Source organism: Euphorbia lathyris, chromosome 2 (assembly GCF_963576675.1).
Source record: "Euphorbia lathyris chromosome 2, ddEupLath1.1, whole genome shotgun sequence".
Classification (NCBI taxonomy): domain Eukaryota; kingdom Viridiplantae; phylum Streptophyta; class Magnoliopsida; order Malpighiales; family Euphorbiaceae; genus Euphorbia; species Euphorbia lathyris.
The window spans coordinates 8462584-8489279 of record NC_088911.1 but is presented as its reverse complement, the minus strand read 5'-3'; the positions used below and the strand labels follow the sequence as shown (position 1 = coordinate 8489279).

The 26696-nt window shown below is 33.2% G+C and overlaps 2 protein-coding genes across 3 annotated transcripts; both read left to right on the top strand.

Annotated features, from left to right (window-relative positions):
- The first annotated feature begins 1048 nt into the window (after positions 1-1048).
- Positions 1049-9522, top strand: LOC136216511 (dol-P-Man:Man(7)GlcNAc(2)-PP-Dol alpha-1,6-mannosyltransferase). 2 transcript variants are annotated; one of them, XM_066003046.1, is made up of 21 exons: positions 1049-1154; positions 1242-1327; positions 1462-1503; positions 1589-1634; positions 1732-1818; positions 1936-1991; positions 2083-2200; positions 2451-2509; positions 2872-2943; positions 3740-3803; positions 3894-3997; positions 4527-4598; positions 4949-5035; positions 5124-5191; positions 5313-5381; positions 5458-5540; positions 6610-6706; positions 6829-6894; positions 7762-7855; positions 7934-8025; positions 8948-9522. In XM_066003046.1, exons 1-20 carry the CDS (start codon positions 1112-1114, stop codon positions 8012-8014), a joined length of 1494 nt encoding a protein of 497 aa, XP_065859118.1. In that variant the 5' UTR covers positions 1049-1111; the 3' UTR covers positions 8015-8025; positions 8948-9522. The 2 variants fall into 2 exon arrangements, with proteins under 2 accessions (XP_065859118.1, XP_065859117.1); XM_066003045.1 differs by lacking the exon at positions 8948-9522 and having other exon boundaries at positions 7934-8245.
- A 3109-nt stretch (positions 9523-12631) lies between these two features.
- On the top strand, positions 12632-16560 carry LOC136216509 (pentatricopeptide repeat-containing protein At1g02150). The gene is made up of 2 exons (XM_066003043.1): positions 12632-13056; positions 14854-16560. The coding sequence occupies exons 1-2, from the start codon at positions 12694-12696 to the stop codon at positions 16078-16080; spliced, it is 1590 nt and encodes a 529-aa protein (XP_065859115.1). The 5' UTR covers positions 12632-12693; the 3' UTR covers positions 16081-16560.
- The last annotated feature ends 10136 nt before the right edge of the window (positions 16561-26696 follow it).

The following is a 26696-nucleotide window of genomic DNA, read 5'->3' as shown; positions in this document are numbered from 1 at the left end:
TCTTATTCAAAATAGGTTTAATAGCCACCCAACCTTCTAAACTTGTAACTTTTTTTCACCTGGCCCTCTCAACTTAGGGGACAACCTCTCAACCCCCTCAACTCTCTAAAAACATCACATACAGCCCCTTACACTCTTATGTTCGGTCAAAATATTGACCCGTGTAGAAAATGCGCTTGACTGTTGACCACACCAATGTCACATGTCATTTTTTATTAAATTTTTCCATTGAGACCCTTGCTCGGCGAGCAACTACCAGAGATGGATTTCGATCAAAATTCTTATGCCAGAATGGAAAAATTTAATAAAAAATGACATGTGACATTGGTGTGATCAACAGTCAAACTGTTTTCTACACGGGTCAATATTTTGACCGAACATAGGGGTGTAAGGGGTTGTATGTGATGTTTTTGGAGAGTTGAGGGGGTTAAGAGGTTGTCCCCTAAGTTGAGGAGGCCAGGTGAAAAAAAATTATAAGTTTAGGGAGTTGGATACCTATTAAGCCTTTAAAATATATGGTTTTAGTTTATTATTATTATTATTTTCTTTTTTAGGAAGGCTTAGAATTCCTTTATCTTTTCTTGGCTTTGTGGGTTTATTATCAATTAGTTTAGGTTAGTTATATGAATATCATAATTAACTATAAAATTACAACTAAATGATATTACCAAATTTAATTCTGAATATGTCATTATTTTCTATATATAACAAATAAAATATGTTTTTACATATTAATTTAAAAAATTTAAATTTCAATTCATAAATTCTAAATCCTAGATAATATATCCTAGATTCTTAATTTATAAACTTAAATTTTTAAAATAGATTAAAAGTAATTATTTTATTAGTTTGACATAATTAAAAATTAAAACTTAATATAATTGTAGATAGTTTTTCGAATGTAAATTTCTCTTAGGAATATATGAAGAGAAGCAGAAGGCCCAAGTTATTACCTAGCAGGCCCATATTGAAAAATATAGGCCCACTAAGATATTCAGGTTTTGGGCTTTCATTCAGCCGCTACAAATTACAAAAGCGAAAAATTTCCTTACAAGCTCGCAGCTCCAGCTCTCAGTTAGTCAGTTTCTTCACCGGTAATTTTAGCTCAACCATGGCGTCAATTTCAGAACCTTCCCAAATTCTCCGGCAAATCGGTAAAATGCTATTTTCATGTAGAGGCGCTGCGCTTTGCTCTGGCTTTTTTTTTTCTTAATTTTATGGAAATTGAATGATCGTTGTAGGCTATGACTTGATGTTGGGATCAATAGCTACATTCTATGTTCTCATGGTGCCATATACCAAAGTTGAAGAAAGCTTCAATGTTCAGGTGCTCCAATTTTCTATTCCGGATTTTAATTTTAGAGCTATTTCGTTTATCCTCCGTTTGTAAAGGATTTGGAAGAGCTGAATCATGAGGTCTAGTTCATTTTTACTCTCAAGCTAATTGATCCCTTCTTTTAGGCTATGCACGACATTCTTTACCACCGGCACGAATTGGATAATGTGAGTTGATTGACTATTTGATTTGGTTTCAATTTGATTTTGATTTATTGATTCTGCTGGTTTCGATTTTTGTTTACTGTATTAGTATGATCATTTGGAGTTCCCTGGGGTTGTTCCTCGCACTTTTATTGGTAAATTTTCCTCTTGTATATGTTCAGTTCTGATGCACTTTCGTTTTGAAATATATAGTCCCAAGAAAGCTTACTACTATCTATTTTTCCTTTTTAGGATCCTTTCTTGTGTCAATTTTAGCATCTCCATTTATATTAGCTATCAGCTTATTGAGGCTGCCGAAGATTTACGGGCTTATTGCAGGTTTGATACTAAACTGTTCTCCTGTGATATTTAACACCCAGGTTTAACTTTTTCTCAGCTTGCTCTAACTTAAAAAACTTATTGACATATATTTTTTTTTTAATTCGTGGTGTCTAGTCCGGTTGGCATTGGGCAGCATTGTTTTGTTTACGTTACGGTTCTTCCGTATTCAGGTATTTACGTGATTATTTTTCCTTGATCTGCTATTTTCTTCTTTAAAATGTTATGTTTTCGACGGTTTTGAAACTCCTTATGTTTTAACAGGTTAGGAATAAATTTGGTCGTCAAGTGGAATCTTTTTTTGTCATATTGACTGCAATTCAGTTTCATCTGCTCTTCTATTGCACGCGCCCTCTCCCCAATATACTAGCTTTGGCTGTAGGTGATTGCTTCTTGCAGTTTTTTTTTTATTAGTGTTCATTTTGTAACAATTCTTTGAAGTAAATTTAGTTTAGATTTTGGCTTTTCCTGATGAAGCCTTGGGTTTTATAGTCTATGCTAAAATGTATGATCCACTTTAATGTGGTAACTTAAGTCAGTGTCGTCTAGGCTCTATTTTTTTCCCCAAGGAAATTTAACTATCATTTGTTTGTATAGCTGTAGCTAACTTTTCCCACTATAATTGGTTGCAGTTAACTTGGCGTATGGATATTGGTTGCGGGGGAATTTTTATGCAGCATTAAACTGTTTAGTAAGTTACCTAATTTGATAGTTCTTTAGCTATGCATAAAATTTGTAATGTTAATTATACTCGGTGGCTAATGACTCCATGCTGATTCTGTTCATGGTGTTAAGCTTTCACTTTAACTAGTTTCTTCTTTACCATGGATCAGTCCATGTGATCATTAAGAGTAATTTTATTGATTCTTGACAAAGGTTTTGTGTTCAATAGAACCTAAGAGCATATGGTTCATTTCCTTTATAATTTTTTTCTCATTCCACTAATACAATTAACTTCTCATGCAAAAATATAAACAACACAAATTGCATATTGAAGTATCTCGTATTTGCATCCACAAAATCTTCTCACTGTTGCTTTCTTTTTATGACCAGGTTTTTTCTACCATCGTCTTTAGATGTGATATGCTGCTACTTCTAGGCCCTCTAGCCCTACAGCTTTTACTGGTATGTTCCTAGTTGCTATTGGTCATTGTTCATTTATTTTCAGCGCCCCTGTGTTAAGCTGGAAGTCATTTAGCATGCCCACTATAAGAATGCATCATCTTAATCTTTATCTGAAAATATATCTTTTTCTCTTTCATAGTATTACCTGTAAGCATGAAATGAGAGGCGATTTTTGTGATTTGCATTTTATTCGAATTGTCAAAAGCTCTGGATTGATTTTACTGACATGACTTGCAAACCAAACGGAAAGCATATTCTAATATGGATGCAAGGTTATAGTGCAATAATAGAATTGAGATGTATTAGTAATTTGGATAATCAGCTGGAATTACTTTGTTTTTTGCAATAGAAGGCCACTTGAATGTTTAGAACTGCTAGCTTTCAGTTTTACCTTTATTCCTGAACTTGACTGGAGAAATTTGTAAATATAATTCAATACTCCTTGGATATCTCATAAAGCATCCTCAGCTAGTTTTCCAATCCTACAAATTTGTTTATTCTGATGTGAAGGGCTGTTAAAGATGACATGGATTACTTATCTGTGCTGCATGACATTATCTAGATATGTGTACATCACTCTACCTCCAGAACAATAAAGAATTACATAAAACTCAGCGAGTCCTCCAGTAATAGTTTTTCTATTTTGTGTCATTAGGAATGAGGCAATCCCTAGACTGTGCTTTATGCCTGATGGTATCCTTTATATATGTTGCATCTAGACGCCTTAATATGCTCTTTTGACAACTTGGTACACGTTTGATGCCTCTTAATAAGAATTGCAGTTTATTGATGCCAGACTAAATCTATTTCATTGTGGGAAGCAATTAAATACTGCACTGGAGTGGCTCTGCTTTCCATAGGTACAACAGTACATGATTTTGTCCATGTTATGTTCTTCAATCAGCGGAATTTTTGAATATGATCTTCTTACAAAATCCTGCTCAGCACAGGTCTTACCATGATGGTTGATTCGATAATGTGGAAGAAGTTGGTGTGGCCGGAATTTGAAGTTCTTTGGTTCAACTCTGTACTAAACCGCAGTTCCGAATGGGGTGTATCCTCTTTCGCTAGAGCATTTCACTTGATTGTTTCTTGTTTATTTAATAACGTTGCACTTTAGTATGTTACCCAACGCAGGACCAACTGGCCATAATATGCATGGTTAATAGTTAGCACAGCTCTGTATATTGTTTGCAATGCTACACCACTCTGTTTCACTGACATAATGCTTTATGCCATGAGGTTACTTCTATGTTTCCCATAATTTGTTTGATCTGAAGCTCCGCAAATCAGTTAATATGATCTGATTTGTTAATGGAGTTTTTGTTTCTCACAGGTTTTGGGAGGTTACGCAACATATAGCTATAATCTATGTCCTTCATTGCCTCCATTTTACTTTAATTGTTTAACTAATCTGTTTGGGTTGTTGTTGAGCCTTGTGTTTTTTGTGTCAGTCATTTGTATTTATAAATTCATTATATTTTATAGATGTTCCCCTGACCATTTGAATTATTTTGTCATCTACTTTATCCTAATCTGAATTTTGTGCATAACTTCCTTGACAATTGTTTCTTTATCTTTAGACACATCAATTTTTTTGGTATTTCACTTCAGCTCTCCCTCGCACATTGCTTGCTGCATACCCTCTCTTTGTGGTAAGAATCAAAAGGGTGGTAATATGACATGTTATTTCAGTAACCTACTTAATGATTTATTTTATGCATTTAAAGTATGCTGTTTAAATTTTATTGAGCAAGTTGCTCATGACTTATTTGATTGCAATCAAGATGGTTATGCAATGCTCGTCCCTGGGCTATGGCTGGCCTCAACGGTTATATATAAGATTGTGCTATTTCGTACATAATGTGCAGTTTTACTTTAGTGTTAATTCTTTCCATGGATAAGTAAAAAAAAGGTTATTTCTGGGTTGTTTGATAATTGTCTTGCACTATAAGTCTGTTGTTCCCCATGTCCTTCTTCTGAACGTGATTATTTCTCATTGCAGTTGGGAGTCTTGCTTGATAGGAGGGTTTTGTTCTTTGTTCTTCCAGTTTTCTCCTTCACTACTCTTTACTCTAAGCTTCCACACAAAGTATGTCTTGTGAAATCTGAATTTCAGCTGCCTAGTTAGTTAAGCCTATTTAGTATAACATGTACTAACTTGATTTTAAATTGTGCAGGAACTTCGATTTATTATTAGTTCAGTTCCAATGTTTAACTTATCTGCTGCAGTTGCAGCAAACAGAATGTATCTTTCTTCTACCTTCTTTCATCCTTTTCTTTTAGAAATTACTTTATAGGTTTGAAGCTATTTTTGTGCTATCATAATAATTGATTTAATTTCATTTTCTCACCCTCACTTGTTGCAGATATAACAATAGGAAGAAGAATTCATGGAAATTCCTCAATTTAATTATGGTGGGATTACTTTTGGTCAGGTTAGATAGTTCGTCTTTTTGTCTGTTAAGAAAAAATTATGTTTTGCCCCCTTATGTAACTATTGATCTTTTATAGTTTAGGATGCACTTCAGTGACTTTCTTGGCATCATATGACAATTATACTAGCGGTCATGCATTAAAAGCTTTACATAGGATGGGTGAGTACCTCTATCTCTGTCACTTATGCATATTTGAGCACAGCATGCCTCCACACATGTATGCATGCTTTGATTAAGTTGTTTTTCAGGTTTGTGATAACTGAGTTCTCTTTTACCAGGTTGAGCTTAAATTGTCAGGTCGATTTTGGGGTAAAATACATCCACGGCCCCTTAACTATACCGCTACTAACATAATGACCTATAAATTTTATTTTGTGACATAAAAAGTCCTAGAACTTTACATTATTGTAACATTAAAGTCCAAATCAAAGAAAATCTGCTAAATGATTAACTAAATGATGACCTAGAAATACGTAGTCGACTATAATTAAATATGCAGAGAAAGTCTCGTGGTTTAAAAGTTTGCAAACAAAGGTTAAAAGATTTGTGAGTCAAATTTTCAGTCAAACAATTCTTGTGGTCTAGTTAATTTGCAAAGTCAGACTTTATATATGAGCTAATTTGCAAAGTAAGTCTTTTTAATTGCTCCAAATAGCTCCCTTTTGGAGTAAATAGCACGACAACAATTTTTGACGGAACGATGGAGTTTGTAAACTGCACAAAGCACATACCCCTATTTCCAAACTTTTGAACCATGGGAATGTTTTTGCAAATCGGCCAAACCACATTGTTTATTTTTGTTCTTTTCTCTAAAAAATAAGAGAGTTAAAGATGTAGTCAAATTTGTCCAGATCATCATTTCCTTAATTTTTTAAACAACTTTTCTTTGATTCGGATGTTAACTTTACAATAATGTAAAATTCAAGGACTTCTATATCGCGAAATAAAGTTTAGAGACCATAATGTTAGTAGGGCTATAGTTCAAAAGCCATAGATGTATCATGTATGTTATCGGTCTATTTTGTTCTTGATTTATTTTGCTTTGGAAGTCATCAACTATCTTCCTGTCAATGTTGATTTTCTACAAGTTAACAGTTTGATTAACAAAATAATTACAAGGGAGCTACTGTTAACATCTCCATTCTCTGTTTCTCTTCTGTCCTTATTGAAGTCCTTGAGTTCTAAAGTTTGTTGGCTTACAAAAACTGAATTTTGAACGTTATGGCAGGCCCTCTTGATAATAAGGATACCTGGTGGGTTCATATTGACACCTTTTCAGCCATGAACGGTATATCTCGGTTCTGTGAAAACGATTATCCATGGAGGTATACTAAATTTTATTGGCATAATCATTTCATGGACTCTCTCAATATTGACATGCTGTAATCATTACCTTATGCAAGTTTTCTTTATTTATAGAGTTAATTTAATGTTTTATATGGTTAAGGTATTCTAAAGAAGAAGGGATTGCACTGGATGAATTCCGTCACAGAAATTTTACATACCTTATCAGGTGCGTTTGCCATCGTTTTGTTCTGTTCATAAATAGCAATCTATGTTGCACGGAAATTTTGAACTTAAAGCATTTCACATTCCCTAAACATTTTGGGAATCGAAACTCTTGGAAACTTATATAAAACATTTTGGATCATGATGTTGTAATTAAAAAAAAATAGGAAACTCGTTTCCCTAAGATGTAATGTGTTTTCAAAAGTGGATCAATCCTAATCATGTATTCAGTAAATCCCTCATATTCTCTAGATCATTTTCTACCAGCTTTCAAAATGAAAAAATCTCTTTTTCCCCTCTATTATGCTACTTGTATATGAATATATAGGCGTAATACATCATTTGCCCACTGAACTTGTCCAAAAAGCTTGATTGGCCCCGAACTGAACTTGTCTAAAAAGCTTGATTGGCGCCTGACCTTTCAAAGTGTTCCAATTGCCCTTTCAACTTGCTTAAAATGTCCTGATATCCCCTCAACTTGCTTAAAATGTATTCAATTAATCACTAGGTTGCAAAAAAGTAAGTTGCTTGTAGAAGATCTGTTGCATGCATGCAGCTTACTTTGTTTTTTTTTGTAACCGAGTGATTAATTGATTACACTTTAAGCAAGCTGAGGCGGCTATCGGGACATTTTAAGCAAGTTGAAGGATATTGGAACACTTTGAAAGTTCGGGGAGCCAATTGAACTAAAAAGTTAAGCTTATAATTAAATGCTCAATTCATATTAATATTTGACGGTTTCTAAAGTGGAAGTTTGGTTTCTGGTTAGATGTTTGAGAAGAAAGAGACTGAATAAACGATCAGTCACTTATATTCTTCGAATATGACTGATCTTATTCGTTTGCTCTTATTTCCTTTTGTCTATTAACAGTGAGCACTCTGCTGTTGATGGATATGAGTGTTTATTCTCTGTAAATGGCTTCTCAAGAGCTCAACTTCAACTTGGATTTCCACCCATCATCCTGGTAATAACGACATTCTCCTTACTTGCATTAATCTTGTTAGAGTTAAAGATCAGTTGAAGATTTTCGTGCTTTCTTCAGGTCAAAACGCCCAAGGTATATACCCACGGAAATACAAGAATCGGGGAAATCATGCAACTAAATTGGCCAGGATGCTCTTGAATATTTTAATGGTAAGCTAAAGTTCCCGAGTTTTTGAAGTTAAACTGAAGCATAGACTGTTGGAAGAATGAAATGCTAGTTGTGGCCTTAACAGTGCCTTTGTCCAACATTGGAAAATTATAAGTTTGTATAAAGGTTTATTTTGAGATAGGCCTTATTTATGTTTGAATCAGTCTTAAAAAAGAAGCCCGCCTAGGCTCTTGAAATCGAGAATCCCTCCTAATTTTCTCCGATTTGGCCCCCTAGGCGATTTTTAGCCGCATAAGTGCTGCCTAAGTGACGATGAATAAAAGCATTTATTATTATTATTATTTGCTTTATTATAATTCGCTTTGGATATTGTTGCATGGTTATTCGTGAATTCTGTTTGTTATTTTTGGATATTTTGGTTTAATTTTCTACTTGTTTTTTTTATGATATGGTTTAAAACTTCAAGGACATTGTTTTATAGTTTTTGGTAAATTATATTACTTGTGAATATTATATTTTATTTATTTAAGTTGTTTCAATGATATTGTTGTTGAAATGGTGATGTTTGCATATTTGTATATATATATATATATATATATATATATACATACGTGTTTTTCTGTATTAAATCATTTTATATTATTATTTTTAGATAGTATAATACATATTTAATTGAATTTATATACAATTTGTTTATTAATGGATAAAAAAAATTTAAAAAATACAAATTAGATTAATCTCCGACTAAATCCGATGGTCTTATCCGTCCGACTAGCAGCTAGCGTTTTTTACAACCTTAGTTTGAATCGTGTTGATTTTTTGGAAAATAAATCACTGTTTATTTAAATCAGTTTTCAAACTTTTAAAGGCTTCCTCATTAATTTTCGTTAACACAGATTTTATTATACAAAGTTGGTCCTGTTATTTGAGTTTTTTACTCTGCTGTTCTTCCATTGTTTTCAGCTTTGAGTGTAAGGATTTGGAGAATGTTGTGTGAACCTTAGGGAACGAACGGAGTTGTTTCAGATTGCATTTCGGTCTACCAAAAATCACTTTCAAGGTAGTGGCTCGTTCATGGCACCGCCTTTCAATCCGATAAGTTGTTTTATTTATTGTTTCTAATATATACATGAACCTTAGTGTAAGTTTCTCTTTTCATCTAATTTAATGGTGGTAAAGAGTGGAACATTCTCGGTTCGAATCTGATCTGCTCAGAAAAATTGCTAAGTTAATGCAAATGCTAGCAAGCAACCTACATTTTATAAAATTCCTTGTGAGACCATGAGTAGGGGCGGAGACAGAGGGGATCTGGAGGGGTCAGACCTTTCCGCCGTTGGAACCATCCCTACTAATGCATGGTTTTCGGCTCCTTCTGCTGTTGAAACTACCTCTACTATGAATGGTTCCGGCCCCCTTTTCCGACAAATTAAGGTCCAGATGGTTTGGGTTTGTATTTAATAGGCGATAAATTTCCCTGAGTTTGCTCAAAACTATTGAATCTTACTTTTGTAGTCCAAATCTATTTTGAGAAGTTTTACATTGGTACGTAAAAATTGGTTAAAGACCACTCAGATGATAAAGGGTATAAAAATAATTTCATATTAACTGAGTCAATTTTTGACTTTTAAAACGGTCAAATGGCTGACGTGGCACGTTGACTTCATGCTGACCGGTTGTATAGTTTTGTGTGCAAAATTGAAAGTTATACAAGATGACAAAAGTTGTACATCACGTATGTAATTTACCTGTAATTTTTGTAGAGAAAAGCAGTCTCGACCTATTATGCTACAAAATTATATGGGATGTAATTTTTGCGGAGAAAAGTAGTCTCTACCCATTTTTTTTGGAGCACGCATTTGTGCTTGAGTGGCAGTTTTGGGAATAACAGGTATTTCACAGGTAAGAACAGATGCAATCTACTTTATAGTGAGGTAGAAAATCATATTCTGTTTCCAAAGTGAGTCTCCTCGAACCCAAACAGTTTGTTGATATCAATCACCTTATTGGTTTGTTCGATAACTATGGCAGCAAAGACTGTCTTAAAATTGTCATTGCACAATAATCGAAGAGAATGGATTTGTCAAATATAAGTTTCTGTGATGAGTCGCAGATAAGGTCTCTCTAAGGTATTCTCGATACTCCCTTTGAAGTGCGCAAGCAGTTTAGAAGTCGATCTCCTCCAGAATGAAACAACCCAATTAGGAATTCAATTATGAATTGTATAGTACAAAATCGTTCTAAATACATTCAAGAAGAGGCTACTGCTCAATTTCGTATTTTGAAGATAAAAATATTTTTCGTTCCAGCGGCGTGCATGTGGTGGTCAAACATCATGTAGGTTTTCATCTTTTTACAAAAGTGGGATACCTCAATATAAGCACTTGAAACAAGTTGTGAGTTTCTCACGTGGACTTTTGACATTTTCTATATCTTTTGAGAGACTCAAAGAAGACTTAAAAAAAATTTGGTCTCATTATGAAAAATTCACATTAGAGCCTAGTCCAACAATATCGGTTGGGTTCCGTCCTTGGAAGGAATTGTTTTAGCATCCTCAAGAAGTCTGTTCGTTCCGCCTAACGTCTAAAATAGTGCAATTTTATCCCTAATATTGGAAGCCAAGAGCAGTTTTATCTCTAACGTTGATAAATTGGGTCAATTTGAGAAATAATTCATCAAACTGTCTTCTCGGTCATGAATCTTGTCATATACGCTTCACACATGCGTTATTTTATCAGTAACAAATCACAAATATATGTTGGGATGTGAAAAAAATATTAAAAATATATTGTCTTTTGTACGAATTAGACAAAAAAATTTCAAAAAATTCACCGAATTTATAAATATTAATCTCAAATTTTATTATTAAATTACAAAAAACATTATATATTTTTTTTAGAACAGATTGATATGCAATTGGTGCAAAATAAAGAAAAAAAATGACTGTATGTTATAATAGTGTTCTGAAATTGATCCAATTTATCAACGTTAGGGGTGAAATTGCACCATTTTAGACGTTAAGGGTAAAATTGGTTCTGACCCAAAAGGTTAGGGGTATTTTTTCTCTTGGCTACAAACATTAGTCTAAAAAAATTTTACACAGAGTTTTGACCCCCCCCCCCCCTCAAATCCTGGATCCGTCACTGACATAAGAGAGATTTTTTTTTTAAGTTAACCAATGTAAATTTATTAATTAGGCTCTACATTAATTGTATTTCTTAATTTGTGTGAAAATCTCTAGAATGACTTATATTATGGGACGGAAGTAGTACTAAACAACTTTAATTCTTGAAATTTTTCATTTTGATATCATTATTGATCAAACTTGACAAAGGCAATAAAAAATCAAAATTTTGGTTGTTTTTGTAACAAAAATATCACAGGTATTCATCTTCAAATCCGTAAAACCATAAAACATCTATTTATAATTAACCTTATAAATAATATAAATATTGCGCGATATTCTGCCTTGATCGATAAACGGTTCTTTCGTTCGAACCTCGCCGCTAGGCTTAATACATTGTCATATATTTGGCCCTTTTTGTACTTATATTATATTGAGTACACTTCCCAAAACATTTTCTGCATCCATTTCAATATACATACATCCTGATGTGAATCTTTCATTCATTACTTTAAAACAGACATAAAAACTTAAAGGATGTGAAGTGTTACATTTGGTGAGTTGGGGAGCTAATATGATGCACGAGATGAGTTAATAAGACTAATCAATGTCATGTAAACCAGTAAAGTGGCATAGAGTGTTACATTTGTTGAGTGATGAGGGGGCGATAGGTTGGCCACTAAGTAGAGGGCTAAATGACAAAATATGACAAATTCAGAGGGGTGACACAATATTCAGCGTATTATCACAACTTCAATTTGTAGTCACAAATGTTTTAAGAGGGTAAAACATTTTTCTCACTTTCTTTATAATTTTTCTGTTCATACTTCTAAAATTTTCCATTGACTTATTTTTGTAAGTAGATAAACATCGAAAAATTATGTATAATTGAAAACTTTTTTAATAAATAGTGAACCAATAATCATTTTTCTCTAATACGAAAATTAAAATGAATTAAATGTAAAAATAACCAAATCAATTTTTTTTTTTTACTTTTTACATGAAAATCATAATTCGTTATAAAATTACAATTAAATTATATTATTAAAATTAATTTTTAATTTGTCGCTTTTTTTATATATCACAAGTAAATTATACTTTTATACTCTAATTTATAAATCCTAAACTCTAAAAAAACGAAATCCCTAATTTATAAAACATAGTTCTTAAAATATATTAAAAATAATAATTTATTTAATTTGATATAATTTAAATTATTTCTTAATTGTAGATAATTTTTATTTTCTTTTTGAAACATGTAGATAATTTTTTAAACTTAATTTTCTTTATGGGTTCGGTTATCCCGAATTTTTTCACCCCTACCCATGATGATCCAAATGTCGTTTTCCTATTTATACATACTAAATTGAGTGAAACGACAGGACTAGTATATTTTTAATTAGGGTTCTAAACGGCCAACGGTTGCATCATTTCATAATCCAAGTATCAAACGACATGTCGTATTGAACCGCTACCTTTCTGTAAATTCGAAGCTTTATCTTCAAAACCCAATGGAAGCTCAGACTCAGAAACCAAAAACCAAAAACCTCACTACTTTGCGCTTCACACTCTACTCTTCAGCTAAAAAATGCTTCTCCAACCTTCTCTATACCACCAAAAAGCTGCGCTCTCATCTACGATCTCCTACTCTCCATCTCTCCCATGGAGAAATCCTCATTTCACCCTTCGCAAAACACTTAATTACAATAAACTCCCTATAACTTGCTCAATATCGCAAGTCCACAGCTATGGAGCTATGGATTATGAGAGAAGACCGATGATCAAGTGGAATTCTATTTATAAGAAAATTTCATTGATGGAGAACCCCGAACTCGGCGCTGGAAAAGTGTTGAATGAGATGGAGAAAAGCGGGAAGAAGCTCACTAAGTGGGAGCTCTGTAGGGTTGTTAAGGAATTGAGGAAGTTCAAGCGGCACAAATATGCTCTCGAGGTAAATTGTTAAATAATGGTTTTATTGATTATTAGGGATTTTGATTTTAGTTTCGCCCAATCTTCATTTCAGAATAAGTATGGATTGATTTTTTAATTGATATATGTGAGAGTCCTGTTTCATAGGTTCAATCTAGGAGTGTGAATTTGTAACGACCCGGTCGGGAGAGGGTGGCGCCGGGGTAAGAAGGTCTGAGCAAGGAGCGGCCCTAAGGGATGTCGATGGGGGCAGGAATGAACACGCGTTTTAAAGCCGCGAGGCCCAATGTGTTGGAATTGGGCCAGAGCGGACAATATCTACATGATTGGATTCACATCTTACTAATAAGCCCCACTCATTTCCGATGTGGGATTCAGTTCATTCCTGCTCCCATCGTCATTCCTTAGGGCCGCTCCTTGCTCAGGCCCTCTTACCCCGGCGCCACCCTCTCCAGACCGGGTCGTTACAGAATTCGTGTAAATGGATGTGTTGGATGAATTATCGGGTTAGTGTAAAATGAGTCTACAATAACGAATTCAATAAATTTCGTATTACAACCGTGACAAAAATCGGGCTAAATATATAGAAGGATCGAGTTGTGTTCGCGAATGATAACTGTAATTTTATCACTCCTATTAAGATTAATAGGTGACCTATGTTGCAGGAAATCTGAAACGGATTCTGGAAAATGTTATTTCTAAAAAAATATAGCTAGGAAACGGTCATGAAAAGTGAGGCACGAAAAACGCTAATGAAGAAAAGCATCTGTGCAACATAGTAGCTGACATAAAAAATGAGAGGATATAAAATTAGCTATGATCCACGAATAGGACATGAATGATTTAAACCCGATTGGGTTTACACGACTATGTCACAGAACTTTTAGGATTGGATTAAGGTTAACTCATTTGACACTGAAATAATTGACATAACAAGATCCACTTAGACGAATTGCCAATCCTAGTCCTATTTGATTGGTTCAATCTATTCATTTTCTTATTGAATTTTGTTAGACTTGGGGTTTAGGAGTATTACCATATACTCCTATAATTCTAAATATTACCACTAATAGAGGTAGTAACGACTGATCCGATTGGGTTCGCACAATCATGACACCAGACTTTTGTGGTTGGGTTAGCTCAACTCACAGCAAGAACACGATCCACTTAGACAAATTGCCATTCCTAGTCCTATTTGATGGGTTCAATCTATCCATTTTCCTATTGAATTTTGTTAGACTTTGGGGTTTAGAAGTACTCTATATCTTCCTACAATTCTAAATGTTACCACAAACAGAGGTAGTAAAATTACATATGATCTGCGAATACGACACTAAAAAGACACTAATCCGATTGGGTTTACACAATCATGACATGCAACTTTTGGGGTTGGGTAGAGTAACTCATTGAACTAAAAACTTAATCTAGTAGTTAAACGCTCAATTCATATTAATATCTGACATACCACGCACACATATGTGATAACCACACACAAATGACCACTGGACTTGAAGTGTGCACAACACAGACCCATATTACCATGTGCTGGAATTTAATCAACAGATGAGGTTGTTATGAATCGACTCCTCAGTCACTTGAAGTGGAACCAATTGAACTAAAAGCTTAAGCTAATAGTTAAAGGCCCAATTCATATTAATATCTGATCAAACTCTAATCTGATAATTGACACGACATGAACACGATCCATTTACACAATTGCCACACGTAGTCCTGTTTGATTGGTTCAATCTATAATTCTTCATTTTACTTGGGGTTTAGTGAATGATCAAAGTGATGGAATGATTACAAAATCTTCTAGGTATATGATTGGATGAACAGCAGAGAAGAGAGGTTCAAATTAACTGCGAGTGATGCTGCAATTCAATTAGATCTTATTTCAAAAGTTCGTGGAGTTTCAAGTGCAGAAGACTTCTTCGAAAAAGTTACGGATAAGGTAAAAGACCGGAGAATATACGGTGCTTTGCTGAATGCTTATGTGAGAGCAAATATGCGAGAAAAGGCTGAATCTTTGATTGAAAAAATGAGACTTAAAAACTATGCAACACATGCTCTTCCTTTCAATGTGATGATGACTCTATATATGAACCTTAAGGAGTACGAAAAAGTCGAAACAATGGTTTCGGAGATGCGGGAAAAGAAAATACAACTTGATATATATTCCTACAATATCTGGTTATCATCTCGTGGTTCGCAGGGATCCGAAGACAGAATGGAGGAGGTTTTCGAGCTAATGAAAGCCGATACCTCTAGTATTCCGAACTGGACAACGTTTAGCACGATGGCTACAATGTATATTAAGATGGGACAGTTAGAAAAAGCTGAAGATTGCCTGAGGAGGGTTGAGAGTAGAATCACCGGCCGCGATCGGATACCTTACCATTATCTTTTAAGTCTATATGGTAATGTTGGTAACAAAGAAGAGGTTCACCGCGTGTGGAACGTTTACAAATCGATCTTCCCTAGTATTCCGAATTTGGGATATCATGCTATAATCTCGTCTCTAATTCGAATGGATGATATCGGAGGAGCTGAAAAGATTTACGAGGAATGGCTCGCGGTTAAGGTATCTTATGACCCAAGAATAGGGAATTTGTTGATGGGTTGGTATGTTAGGCAAGGAAATTCGGGTAAAGCCGACGTGGTCTTCAAACAAATGGTGGAATCGGGAGGAAAGCCGAATGCAAGTACATGGGAGATTCTCACGGATGGGCATATCCGCGATAAGAGAATATCCGAAGCTGTGTCTAGCTTCAAGGAAGCTTTCGTTGCAGAAGGGTCGAGAAGTTGGAAGCCGAAGCCTGTCATTGTATCGTCCTTCTTCGAACTGTGTGACGAAGAAGGTGACACGGGTAATAGGCGAGTTTTAGAGGGTTTGTTTAGGGACTCAGGATTGCTTCGGGATGAAAATTATGCATCGTTAATCGGACTATCTCCCACGAGCAATGAAGTGTCAGGTGAGGAAGACCGGAGCGACGATATAAATGAGAATGAAACACTTGTGGAGCAATTACAGGGAAGTCTATGAGTGAGATTATATTCATGTTGAGTAGAAATTTTCTGATTCCAATTTTTCAGGAACTTTACTGTATTTTTATGGCAATTATCACAGGGAAGTTTTCTAGGCCATGATAATGGTAGAGGAAGGAAGTTGGAGTTTGTTTTTAAATTTTGTGTTGGGTTTGAATTCTGGGTCATTTTCTGATGAGAATTTAACAGAATGAGATGTAAGGTTTGATAATTATAATGGAGGGAAGATCTTCTGGTTCGGAAAATGAATTCGACGTAGATTTAGAGTCTGTTTGGTTCAGTTATTATCATTACCATAATGATCTCTGCTGCAACGTTATGAAAGAGAATTTGATGCGACAGAGGCAGTTTAGTAAAATTGCACCTTCAAACTCAAAAATGTTGCATGGGTAGAATGGTCTGGCTATGCTTTATATTGGATTAATATATTAGTTGTCTTATGAATTTGTTCAAAAAGTTTAATTGATCCTTAAACTTATATGGTGTCTTGTTAGCTTTTTGAACTTACTTAAAGTTTCATGATTAAGTCCTTAAATCTATAAAAACAATTTAGTTTTGTTTTAAAGACTTATAATTAAAATTAGGTTTTTATTTTTTAAATTTTGAATTTTTGTAGAGATTTAGACAAATTGCAATGTATATCCCTTGAAACAAGTTCTGGTGAAAATGGATCACTGTAAGCAATTTCGGAAGACCAATAGGTCACTTTAAACAAATTTAGATAGCCAGTATGTTATTTTAAGTAAGTTGGGGACGAAATATCATGTAAGTTTAGAAGGTCAATCAATGCCATTATTATTAGGGTCATTTTTTTTTATAACAAAGTGGCCTTGAGGTTTTTAAGAAAAGTATTAATTTAATTCCAACGTACAAACCACCATTTTAATTATAATATTTATAAAATGATACCAATTTAATTTACTCATTTTAATTATAATGTTTGTGAAATGGTATCATTTTAATTAGCAATCATTAAAATGTGTTGGGACCTTTTATCTCGGCCTTTGGGTTCAGATAAGAATTTTGTTTTGGGAAAATTACACCGAAATTCATCCTTTAAAAACTATTTACAATTACATGAAGCTATAATTTTTTATTATGTCAAACTAGTAAAAGAAGTACTTTTAATATATTTTAAGGATTAAAATTTATAAATTAAAAGTCTAGAATATATTTTCTAGGGTTTATGATTTATGAATTGGAGTCTAGATTTCTTAAATTATGGTGTAAAATCATAATATATAGAGAATAATGACATATTAAGAATTATGTTTGATGATATGACTTAGTTGTAATTTTGTACTTAATTATGATATTCATGTATTTGACCCTTTTGTTTGTATGAGTTCTCTTATTTGAATCCAAAACTTTTTTTTATGAGTTCTTTTATTTAAATCCAAAGCTGTTTAATTTACCACTATGAGTTTAAAATTATTTAAATTAAAGCAAATAATATATTCAAATTCAAGATTGTATATAAACATTAATTCTCTATATGTTTTTAATAAGATAAAATAAAAAATTTAGAGCATTTATTTATATTGAAAATATAATTAATTTAATAGTTTTTATGAGTATTTAATAAAGTATCAATATTGAATTATTTTGAAAAATCAAATTAATACTAATAATAGTAATTTATGGGTTTTTATTTATAACCCTTAGGGCTGTAAATATCAGGACCCTTAAATTAAAAATATTAAGGATGACAAAATTATGTTAGAAATATATTTTATACCTTTTAGAAAATATTAGGAGTAAATTGAAATAAGGTTTAATATATTATGCGCCTCCTGAATTTGTTCCAAAAGATTAATTGCCCTCTGAATTTTCAATGTGTCTTGATAACCCCTTTAACTTAAAATATTCCAGTAGCCCTCTTAATTTGCTTAAAAATATAGTCAATTAATCACTTGGTTGCAAAGAAGTAAACTACACACGCCTTGAAAAGTCAAACGAATTGCCTCGTAAGCGACACGTCGGACTTGGACTGGCACGTAGGAAAAAATGGGATTAATTAAATTTTTTTAACGTGAAATCCAATATCTCATGTTACTTGATTACAATTTTTGACATTCCTTGTTCCAGTTGTAACAACTCTTCCTCCCTGTGTACCAGACTATTAAAACGCAACCAAAAGTTAACAGTGTTATTACATAATTTTATAAAGTTAGGGTTTTCATGGCAAAAAATTAATAATTAACCCCATTTTTTTTTTACCTACGCGTCAGTCCAAGTTCGACATGTTATTTATGTGTTAATTTGTTTGAATTTTTCAAGGTGCGTGTGACACACTTTCCGCATGTTATTTACTTCTTTGCAACCAATGAATTAACTTATTGCATTTTAAGTAAAGAAGACTATCGTGATATTTTTAGTAAGTTGAGAAAGTTATTGAAACACTTTAAAAATTTCATCTCAAGTAAACTTTTTGGATAAGTTTAGAGAGCGGATAATGTATTAAACCTTTAAATAAAATATATTTGGTGAGGCCATTTATGATTTAAGGTTAGTTTAACCTCTAAAGTTGTTGCAGACAAGTTCAATTTAGCCAGAACGGAATTTATGTATCAAACTGAAGTTAGTAACATTTGATAAATTAATCCAAATCACATAAATTTTTTAGTTATTAAAACTTATTGTATTTGAACTAGTTTATTAAATATTGTCGACTTTAATATTTAAGGCCAGTATGGAGCACGGGGCTATTCTCTTCGCTATTATTTGTCACCAAATGTGGAAATGGAGGAATGAAGAGTTATTTGCTGAGAAGACTGTCTTTATTCCTGACCTCCGGTTTTACTTCTCGAAAAAACTCTCTGTTATTACAAAGAGTTTTGAAGGAGAGCCCCTGGTTCACCCCTCCCCGGTTAAAGAGGTCCAGTTAGTTGGTTGGAGGAAGCCCAGGGAAGGGGTTGTCAAGTTGAATACGGATGGCTCCTGCCTTAGTAATGGCAGAATTGCTGCTGGTGGAGTTCTTCGGGATGCTGGTGGCGCCTGGCTGGCTGGGTTTACCCATAACTTAGGTACGGGCTCCTCCTTTACTGCGAAGCTCTGGGGGATCTTGTCTGGCATTAAACTCGCCATTCGCATGGGTGTTAAAAGACTTTCGGTGGAGTCTGATAATTTGGAGGCTATCAACAGGAGTTCGGATAGACAGGCTGTTTGTCTTAAGAGTCAGAATCTCATTAAAGCCATCCTGAGGCTTCGTGCTGCCTTCGATTCTCTTACCTTCTCCCATATTTATAGGGAGCAAAACCGCGTGGCGAATCGCTTGGCAGCTGTTGGGCATGGGGGGATGTTAGGTGTTTCTACCCTTTCCGTTCCTCCTTCTTTTCTGTTACCTTCTCTTCTTGAGGATAGGATTGGGGTCAGTCTTCCTAGACTGATCCCGGGTTAGGTTTTTGTTTGTTTTTTTTTTTTTCTTCCCTTCTTACCAAAAAAAAAATATTGTCGACTTTAAAACTGAAGTAATACTTAAATTCTGATTTCGATTAAACTGAATCTATCTACCAACTTGAGCCCAAATTAACCCTTAATTCGGGATAAATTACACACATGGCCACTGAACTTTATTCATTTTAACATTGTGGCCACTGAATTTCAATTCATGGCCACTGAACTTTACATTCTGTAATACCGATGGTCACTCAACTTTAACTAACTCCTCAAAATGACCGTTAACGACTTCAAAATGAAAATATTCAAGAATTAAAGTTGTTCAGAACGACATTTACCACGAAACCATATTTTTATTTTCCAAAATTACATTTTTTGAGCTTTCTTTCTCTAAAAATTCACTCTCTCTCATAATCAAACAACACCTAAATGACCTCAAAACGAAAATTTTCAAGAATTAAAGTTCCTTAGAAAATCATTAACTCTTCGAATTTGTTATTTTGAGGCACTCAATGGTCGTTTTGAGGTGTTGAGTGGCCATTAATATTAAAAAGTGAAAGTTCAGTAATCATGTTGTTAAGAATTGAAATTCAGTGGGAATAATATTAAAATGAGTGAGGTTCAGTGGCCATGGGTGTAATTTACCCCTTAATTCGGCCATTTGTTATGCTTGGTGGGCTTGGGGTGTTTTCATGCACTTTATGTCTACTGTCTCTATTGAAATAATTAAATAAAAAAATTGAAATAATTAATTATTTAGAATCCTATTTTTGAGAAATTATGATTGGTAGAATAACAAGAATTTTTCCAATCTTAATATTGTCGGTGTCACGCACCATATACATTATTGGTATGTTTTTCCATTTTAGAAAAATAACATATATATACTTTAAATACTAATAATAATTGAATTTAACAAGTTTTTTCAAATATCATAAAAAAAATTAATTTTATTGTAGTTTTATAAATAATATATATTTTTTTAAAATAAAAGAGGATTAATACCGATTTTCCAATTTCCTTCCTTTTATCATTGAAATACGGACCTAACCCAACGGACATCCCAATCAGGTTGGCATCCCCGAAAAGGCATTCCAATTTCCTTCCTTTATTTTAATAATAAATTAAAAACACGTGAATAAAAAAACATTAAAAATTGGTCAAAAAAAACATTAAAAATAAACAAAATTATTCTGTGTTTAGCAACGCATTGAATTTTTTTGCCACAGGTTTATCAATGATGACATTTTTAATATTTCACATTTGCGTTTTTCTTGACTTTTCCTATCTTTTCTCCTCCCCTTTCTTTTGTTTGTTCTCCTTCCTCTTCTCTTGTTCATACACTCACTTTTCTTTTATTTATATATTGTGGGTTTGTCAGTTCTTGGGCCATGGGTGCTCACCCCGCCCAAGTTCTGTCTCGTCCCAATTTCTATCAAAAAAAAAAAAAATAGCAACGCATTGAATAAAAAAAATTAAAATTCAAAATATTTTATTAGGTTTAAAGACGTTAGAGCATCTCCAAGAGACTCTTAGTGAGCTCTCTAAAAATAATATAAATAATTGACTCTTAGTGATTTAAGAGTGACTAAGATATATCATCTCCAACAATGCTCCTTATTCTTTACTTATTATTTTATTATTAAGATTATTCTTTATTGTTACATTACCAATAGTGTGAGGAGAGAGACACATCAATAATAAATTATTAATAAAAAATGAAGTTAGAAGGCACTAAGAGGTGGAGAGAGACTCTCTATTAATAGAGAGGATGGAGAGGCTCTTACTGATTTGAGGAGCCACTAAGAGGCTGTTGGAGATGAATTTTCATTCTCCCTCCTCAAATTTTAACTTAAGAGCCAACTTAAGAGGCGGTTGGAGATGCTCTTACATCCTTAAATTTATTTTAGAATTGCACAAAAAAAATATATATAATTATTACTTAACTGATATATAGTTTGTGAAGAATATATGGATAAAATATTCTCTCTTGAAATTAACTCAATTTATTAATTTTAGATTTTCAATAATATTGTTTATAATGTTGGGTATAAAATTGCTTTTAATATATCATCAACTCTCTGAACTTATTCAAAATAGTAGATTGATTTCTTAAATTTTGTAAGTGTTTCACCAGCTCCTTAAACTTGTTTATTTCGTATCACCAGCTCACTAAACTTGTCCATAAAAGTAGATTAGCTCACTGAACTTTACAAGTATCTCACCAACTCCTTAAACTTACTTATTCTGTAACAACTAAATACAAAACCATAATACTAACTCTCGATTAAAGGTTACCCTACAGTTGAAGTTATTTAAAGTATCATTTTCATTCGCTCTACGATTGAAGGTTACCCTACAATTGGAGTAGTCGTCTTCATCAATAGTAAGAGAGGCCATTATGTTATACAGTGTAAAGTTTGAGGCTTAATACATATTTAACCCTTTATATTTATCTATATAAAAAAAGTCAATTGTGCATTGTCCTTAACAAAAATTATTTACCTTCCTGAACTTGCTTAAAATAGGAAATTGACTATCTGAAAAGTACCTATTAGCCACATGAATTTTCTTAAAGTGATCTATTAGCCTTTTGAACTTACTTAAAATTTACCAATTCAACACTTCCAAAATCTCTCATTATTCCGCCACGTAAATTTTAGGGGTTAAATGTTCACTTTAAAACAAATATATGAGGTCAATAGAACATTTTTAAAGTTCATGAGTCAGTTGGCGATTTAGGACAAGTTCAGGAGACGCCAGATGTATAAGCCAAAGTTTAAGGGTCGTAATGTTATGTTTTGAAATTCAGAGGTTATAATAAAATAAGTGCAAAATCTGTGGTTAAATCCATTTTGGGGGTTCGGGAGGATAATGAGATGGGATGTTATCTTGGTGCACCGATCGCTGTTGGTAGGAATAAAATGCAAACTTTCAATTACATAAAAGATAAAATTTGGAAACGTATTAGCAATTGGAAGGAGAATTTTCTATCTTGGGCTGGAAAGGAAGTCCTCATTAAGGCTGTTCTTTTGTCGATTCCCACCTACATTCTTAGTGTTTTCCTTATGCCTAGTCAATTTTGTGAGGATATTAACAAAATGCTCAATAGGTTTTGGTGGAAGTCTTCTAATTTTGTCAGTAACAACATCCATTGGCAAAGATGGGATTCTCTATGTTATTCCAAGGCTACTGGGGGTTTGGGCTTTCGTAGTCTTCATGAGTTTAACATTGCTCTTTTAGCGAAACAGGGGTGGAGAATACTTCAATACCCGAATTCCCTCGTATCAAAGGTACTCAAAGCTCCATATTTTCAAAATTCTGACTTCTTTCAAGCTGAAATCGGGCATAACCCGTCTTATGTATGGAGAAGTATATTGGCGGGTCGGGAAATCCTTATAAAAGGTGTGCGTCAGAAGATTGGTAATGGAGTTAACACGTCAATTTGGAATTACCCTTGGTTACCTATGAAGGAAAATCCTATTCCTTCCCCTGCGATTCTTACGGTTCTCCCTACGGGTACTGTTAGGGACTTGATTGGGGAGAATGGTCATTGGAATAGACAATTGGTGGAGAGCTGTTTTCACCCAACTGATTAGGTTAGTATTTTATCTATTCCTCGTAGAAATTTGAGTATGGATGATGGTTGGTACTGGTTTTTTGAAAAATCTGGAGTTTATTCTGTGAAGAGTGGTTACAGGGTTATAAGGGAATTGTTGGAATCTAATTCTTCCGCTTCTGTGTCCGGTGTGTGGAGAAGTATTTGGAAGTTGAAATCTGCCCCAAAAGTTAAGAATTGTATGTGGAGGCTGTTTGCTCGCTGTTTGCCGACTTTGACAAATTTAGGTAAGCGACATAGCCTGTTACCTGATATTTGTCCGATCTGCCTCAGGGTAGGAGAAGACGAAAACCATGTATTTCTTGAATGTAATTTGGTTAGGCAGGTTTGGTCTATCTATTTTGGAGATGACAGGATGAGGAATATGGGTGTGTTTTTACATTAGTTTGAATGTCAGCTATTATCGGGGAATGAGGATGAAGTGTCAAAATTAGTTGTTCTTATATGGCGTATTTGGGCGCATAGGAACACAGTTGTATGGGAGAAGAAAATTTTACAGGCACATACAATTGTTGAATCGGCAAGAAGTGCTGCTGATGAATGGCGGAAGGCTCAAATTCTCCGGCAATCGCTTGTTTTTTCTAAAAGATGGGACGTGAAATGGCAATTTCCTACAGTCGGACAGCTGGCATGCAACGTAGATGTTGGTCTGTTCGCCGATGATGGTTTCTGTTCGGCTGGTTTTTTTGATTCGTGATCATTGTGGGGTATTTGTTTATGTTGGTCAAACGATTTCTGAGGGGATTACTGAACCTGTGATGGCTGAACCGATTGCAATTAAGGAGGCACTTGCATGGATTAAAAATTTTGGTCTTAGTAATATTGTGATCCGATCAGATTCTTTGTCAATTTTTCAAGCTATTCAGAGGTCGTCTTTGACATTATTCTACCTTGCTGATATAGTTTCGGATTGTGTCAATTTAATCAGAGATTTAGATAGTTGTTCAATCTCATTTGTTAAATGATCAGCGAACTATGCGGCTCATTGTATTGCCCGAGCGGCTAGTTCTAGGTCTGGTTGTCGAGAGTGGTTTGATCCACCATCCTTTCTCAATAATGTTCTACTTTCAGATTTAATTCAATAAAGATATTCTTTCATTCAAAAAAAAGTTTACGTCTCTATAACTAAATAACATACAATATGAACTAATTAAGGTTAGTTTGAGTGGTTAAAAGTTTAAGCTAGGTCTCAAAACCTATCATACGCAGAAATCTTTAATTGGGAGAGAATCCACTTAAAGAGCGTCTGACGAATCTCGAACCGAAAAATTGGATAAATTATAAAAATATAACATACAATATGAAATATTTCTTGATTTTTTTTTAATTTTTTTTAGAGATTTTTTGTAATAATGTTGATAGTTAAATATTTATGTGGTAGGAAATGATTAAAAATGTAGGTGGAAATGGAGAGTAGAAAAGAGAGAGACTCACTCACATGGAGAAGCACATGTATATAAATAAAGACATGCTTTCCTCTTCTTCCACTCCATCCATACACATGCTTCATCCTTATTTCCCAAAACACCCCTCTTTTTCATTTTCATATATATATGAGAAAAACAATATAATGTTGTAAATTTTGATAAATTTAAAATAATTTTCGGAGTTAAATCTAAGCTTAATACATCATTTGACTCTTGAACTTGTTTAAAAAGTTTGATTGGTTCCTGAAATTTCAAAATGTATCAATAGCCCCTTCAACTAGCATAAAATGTTCAGTTAGCTTTTTGAACTTGTGTAAAATGTAATCAACTAATCACTCTGTTGCAAAAAAAAGTAATTTGCAAGTGGAAGATGTGTTGCACGTGCCTTAAAATGTTATTACATAATTCACATAATAAATTGAAAATGAAATTCTTACTTACTTACCTGTAAAACTTTTATTCTCTAATATTAGAACCATATATCCCGACCTTAATCTTTTTTTTTTTAGATTAATGCAATACATTTTTTGCATTTAACTTACTTTTTTGCAACTGAATGATTAATTGATTATATTTTATGCAAATTCAAATGCATAACTAACATTTTATGCAAGTTTAGGGAGTTATTGCAAAACTTTGAAAGTTTAAGGGCTAATCAAGCTTTTTAAGAAAATTTAGAGAGCAAATAATGTATTAAGCCAATATTAAAAACTTACAATTTTTTTAATACCCGAACACATAATATATATATAGATTTTACTTATGTCTTGTGCACTATTTCATCTGTACATCAGGTATTTCGCGATATCAGGAATATTCACATGGACCTTAATGATCAAATGAATTTGGTCATCACCCTTAGCTCTAAGCTTATTAAATTTAAGCCGTATGATGCTTTGAATTTCCGCCTTAGAATTCTAATAAGATTAGATCTAATGGTGGATGATCAAATAGTGCATCCATATGATTAAACCCGCTCGTGGTATATAGATCAATAAAATTTATTTTTAGTTAATTATTAATACAAAATTTTAGTTAATTTTTAGTATAAAATTTTAGACTTGAAATATATACTCTAGATCCTTAAAGAAACTATGCGCCCTACTTTAAAAACTCTAAATGCAAAAATATATAATGTGATATTAAATTATTGGTCTGACGTACGGATGACGTGATGCACGCGACGTATATTATAATTTGAGAGTTGATATTATTTATTAAAACTTAAAGGGTAAAGTCCGAAAAAAAACTCTCAATGCTTTCATCTTTTGTTAAAATGATACTTGAAAAAGAAAGTCTAGATGAGAATTGTGATTTTTGTTTTGCTGAAAATGATGATAGCCGCTAACGATCTCAAAATGGAAATTTTCAAGAATCAAAGTTGTTTAGTACCACATTTACTATAGAACCAAATTTTTTATTTTCCAAAATCATTATTTTCGGAGCCTTCTCTCTCTGAATATTTATTTTCTCTCTTCTCAACAAATGCACCTAAAGGATTTCAAAATTAAAAAGTTGAACTTAGAATATGATCAAGTTTTTAAAATTTTTAATTATAAGGCCATCAACACTCATTTTAATTTTTGAAGTCCTTATTTTTAGTAAAGCGAAAAACTTTAATCATTTCTTAATCGCAAACGAAAATCATAGTTTTCGTGTGGATAATTTTTTTTTAAGTACCAAATTGACAGATGAAATGAAAAGATGAGAGTTTTTTTTTTTTTTTTTTACTTTACCCAATCTAAAATTGGTGTTTTCCCAAAATTGTTAATTTCTTTTCAATTTTATCCTTATAAATGTTAAAACAATTTTACCATGCTTTTTTGCGGGTCAGCTAAATTTAAAGCTGAACATGTGACATTTTAATTGTGAGTTATGAGAACTAAATTATGGCATGATATTTATAACTTTCATATTCAAATATTAAATAAATAAGTTGAAGTTTAATTTTCAAAATTTGAAAATGTTACATGTTTATTCAATTGATTCTCAACTGATATCTTATTTTAAATTGAATAGTTCAAATTATTTCAACATTATGTTCAAATTAATGAACATGAAAAATCCAAATCCTTGGTTTTCAATGCTTGTTATGGTAACTATGAAATCTAAAGGAGATATACTGTAAAATTTACTCGGATGCTTAAGCCAGCAAAACTAAAAAAAATA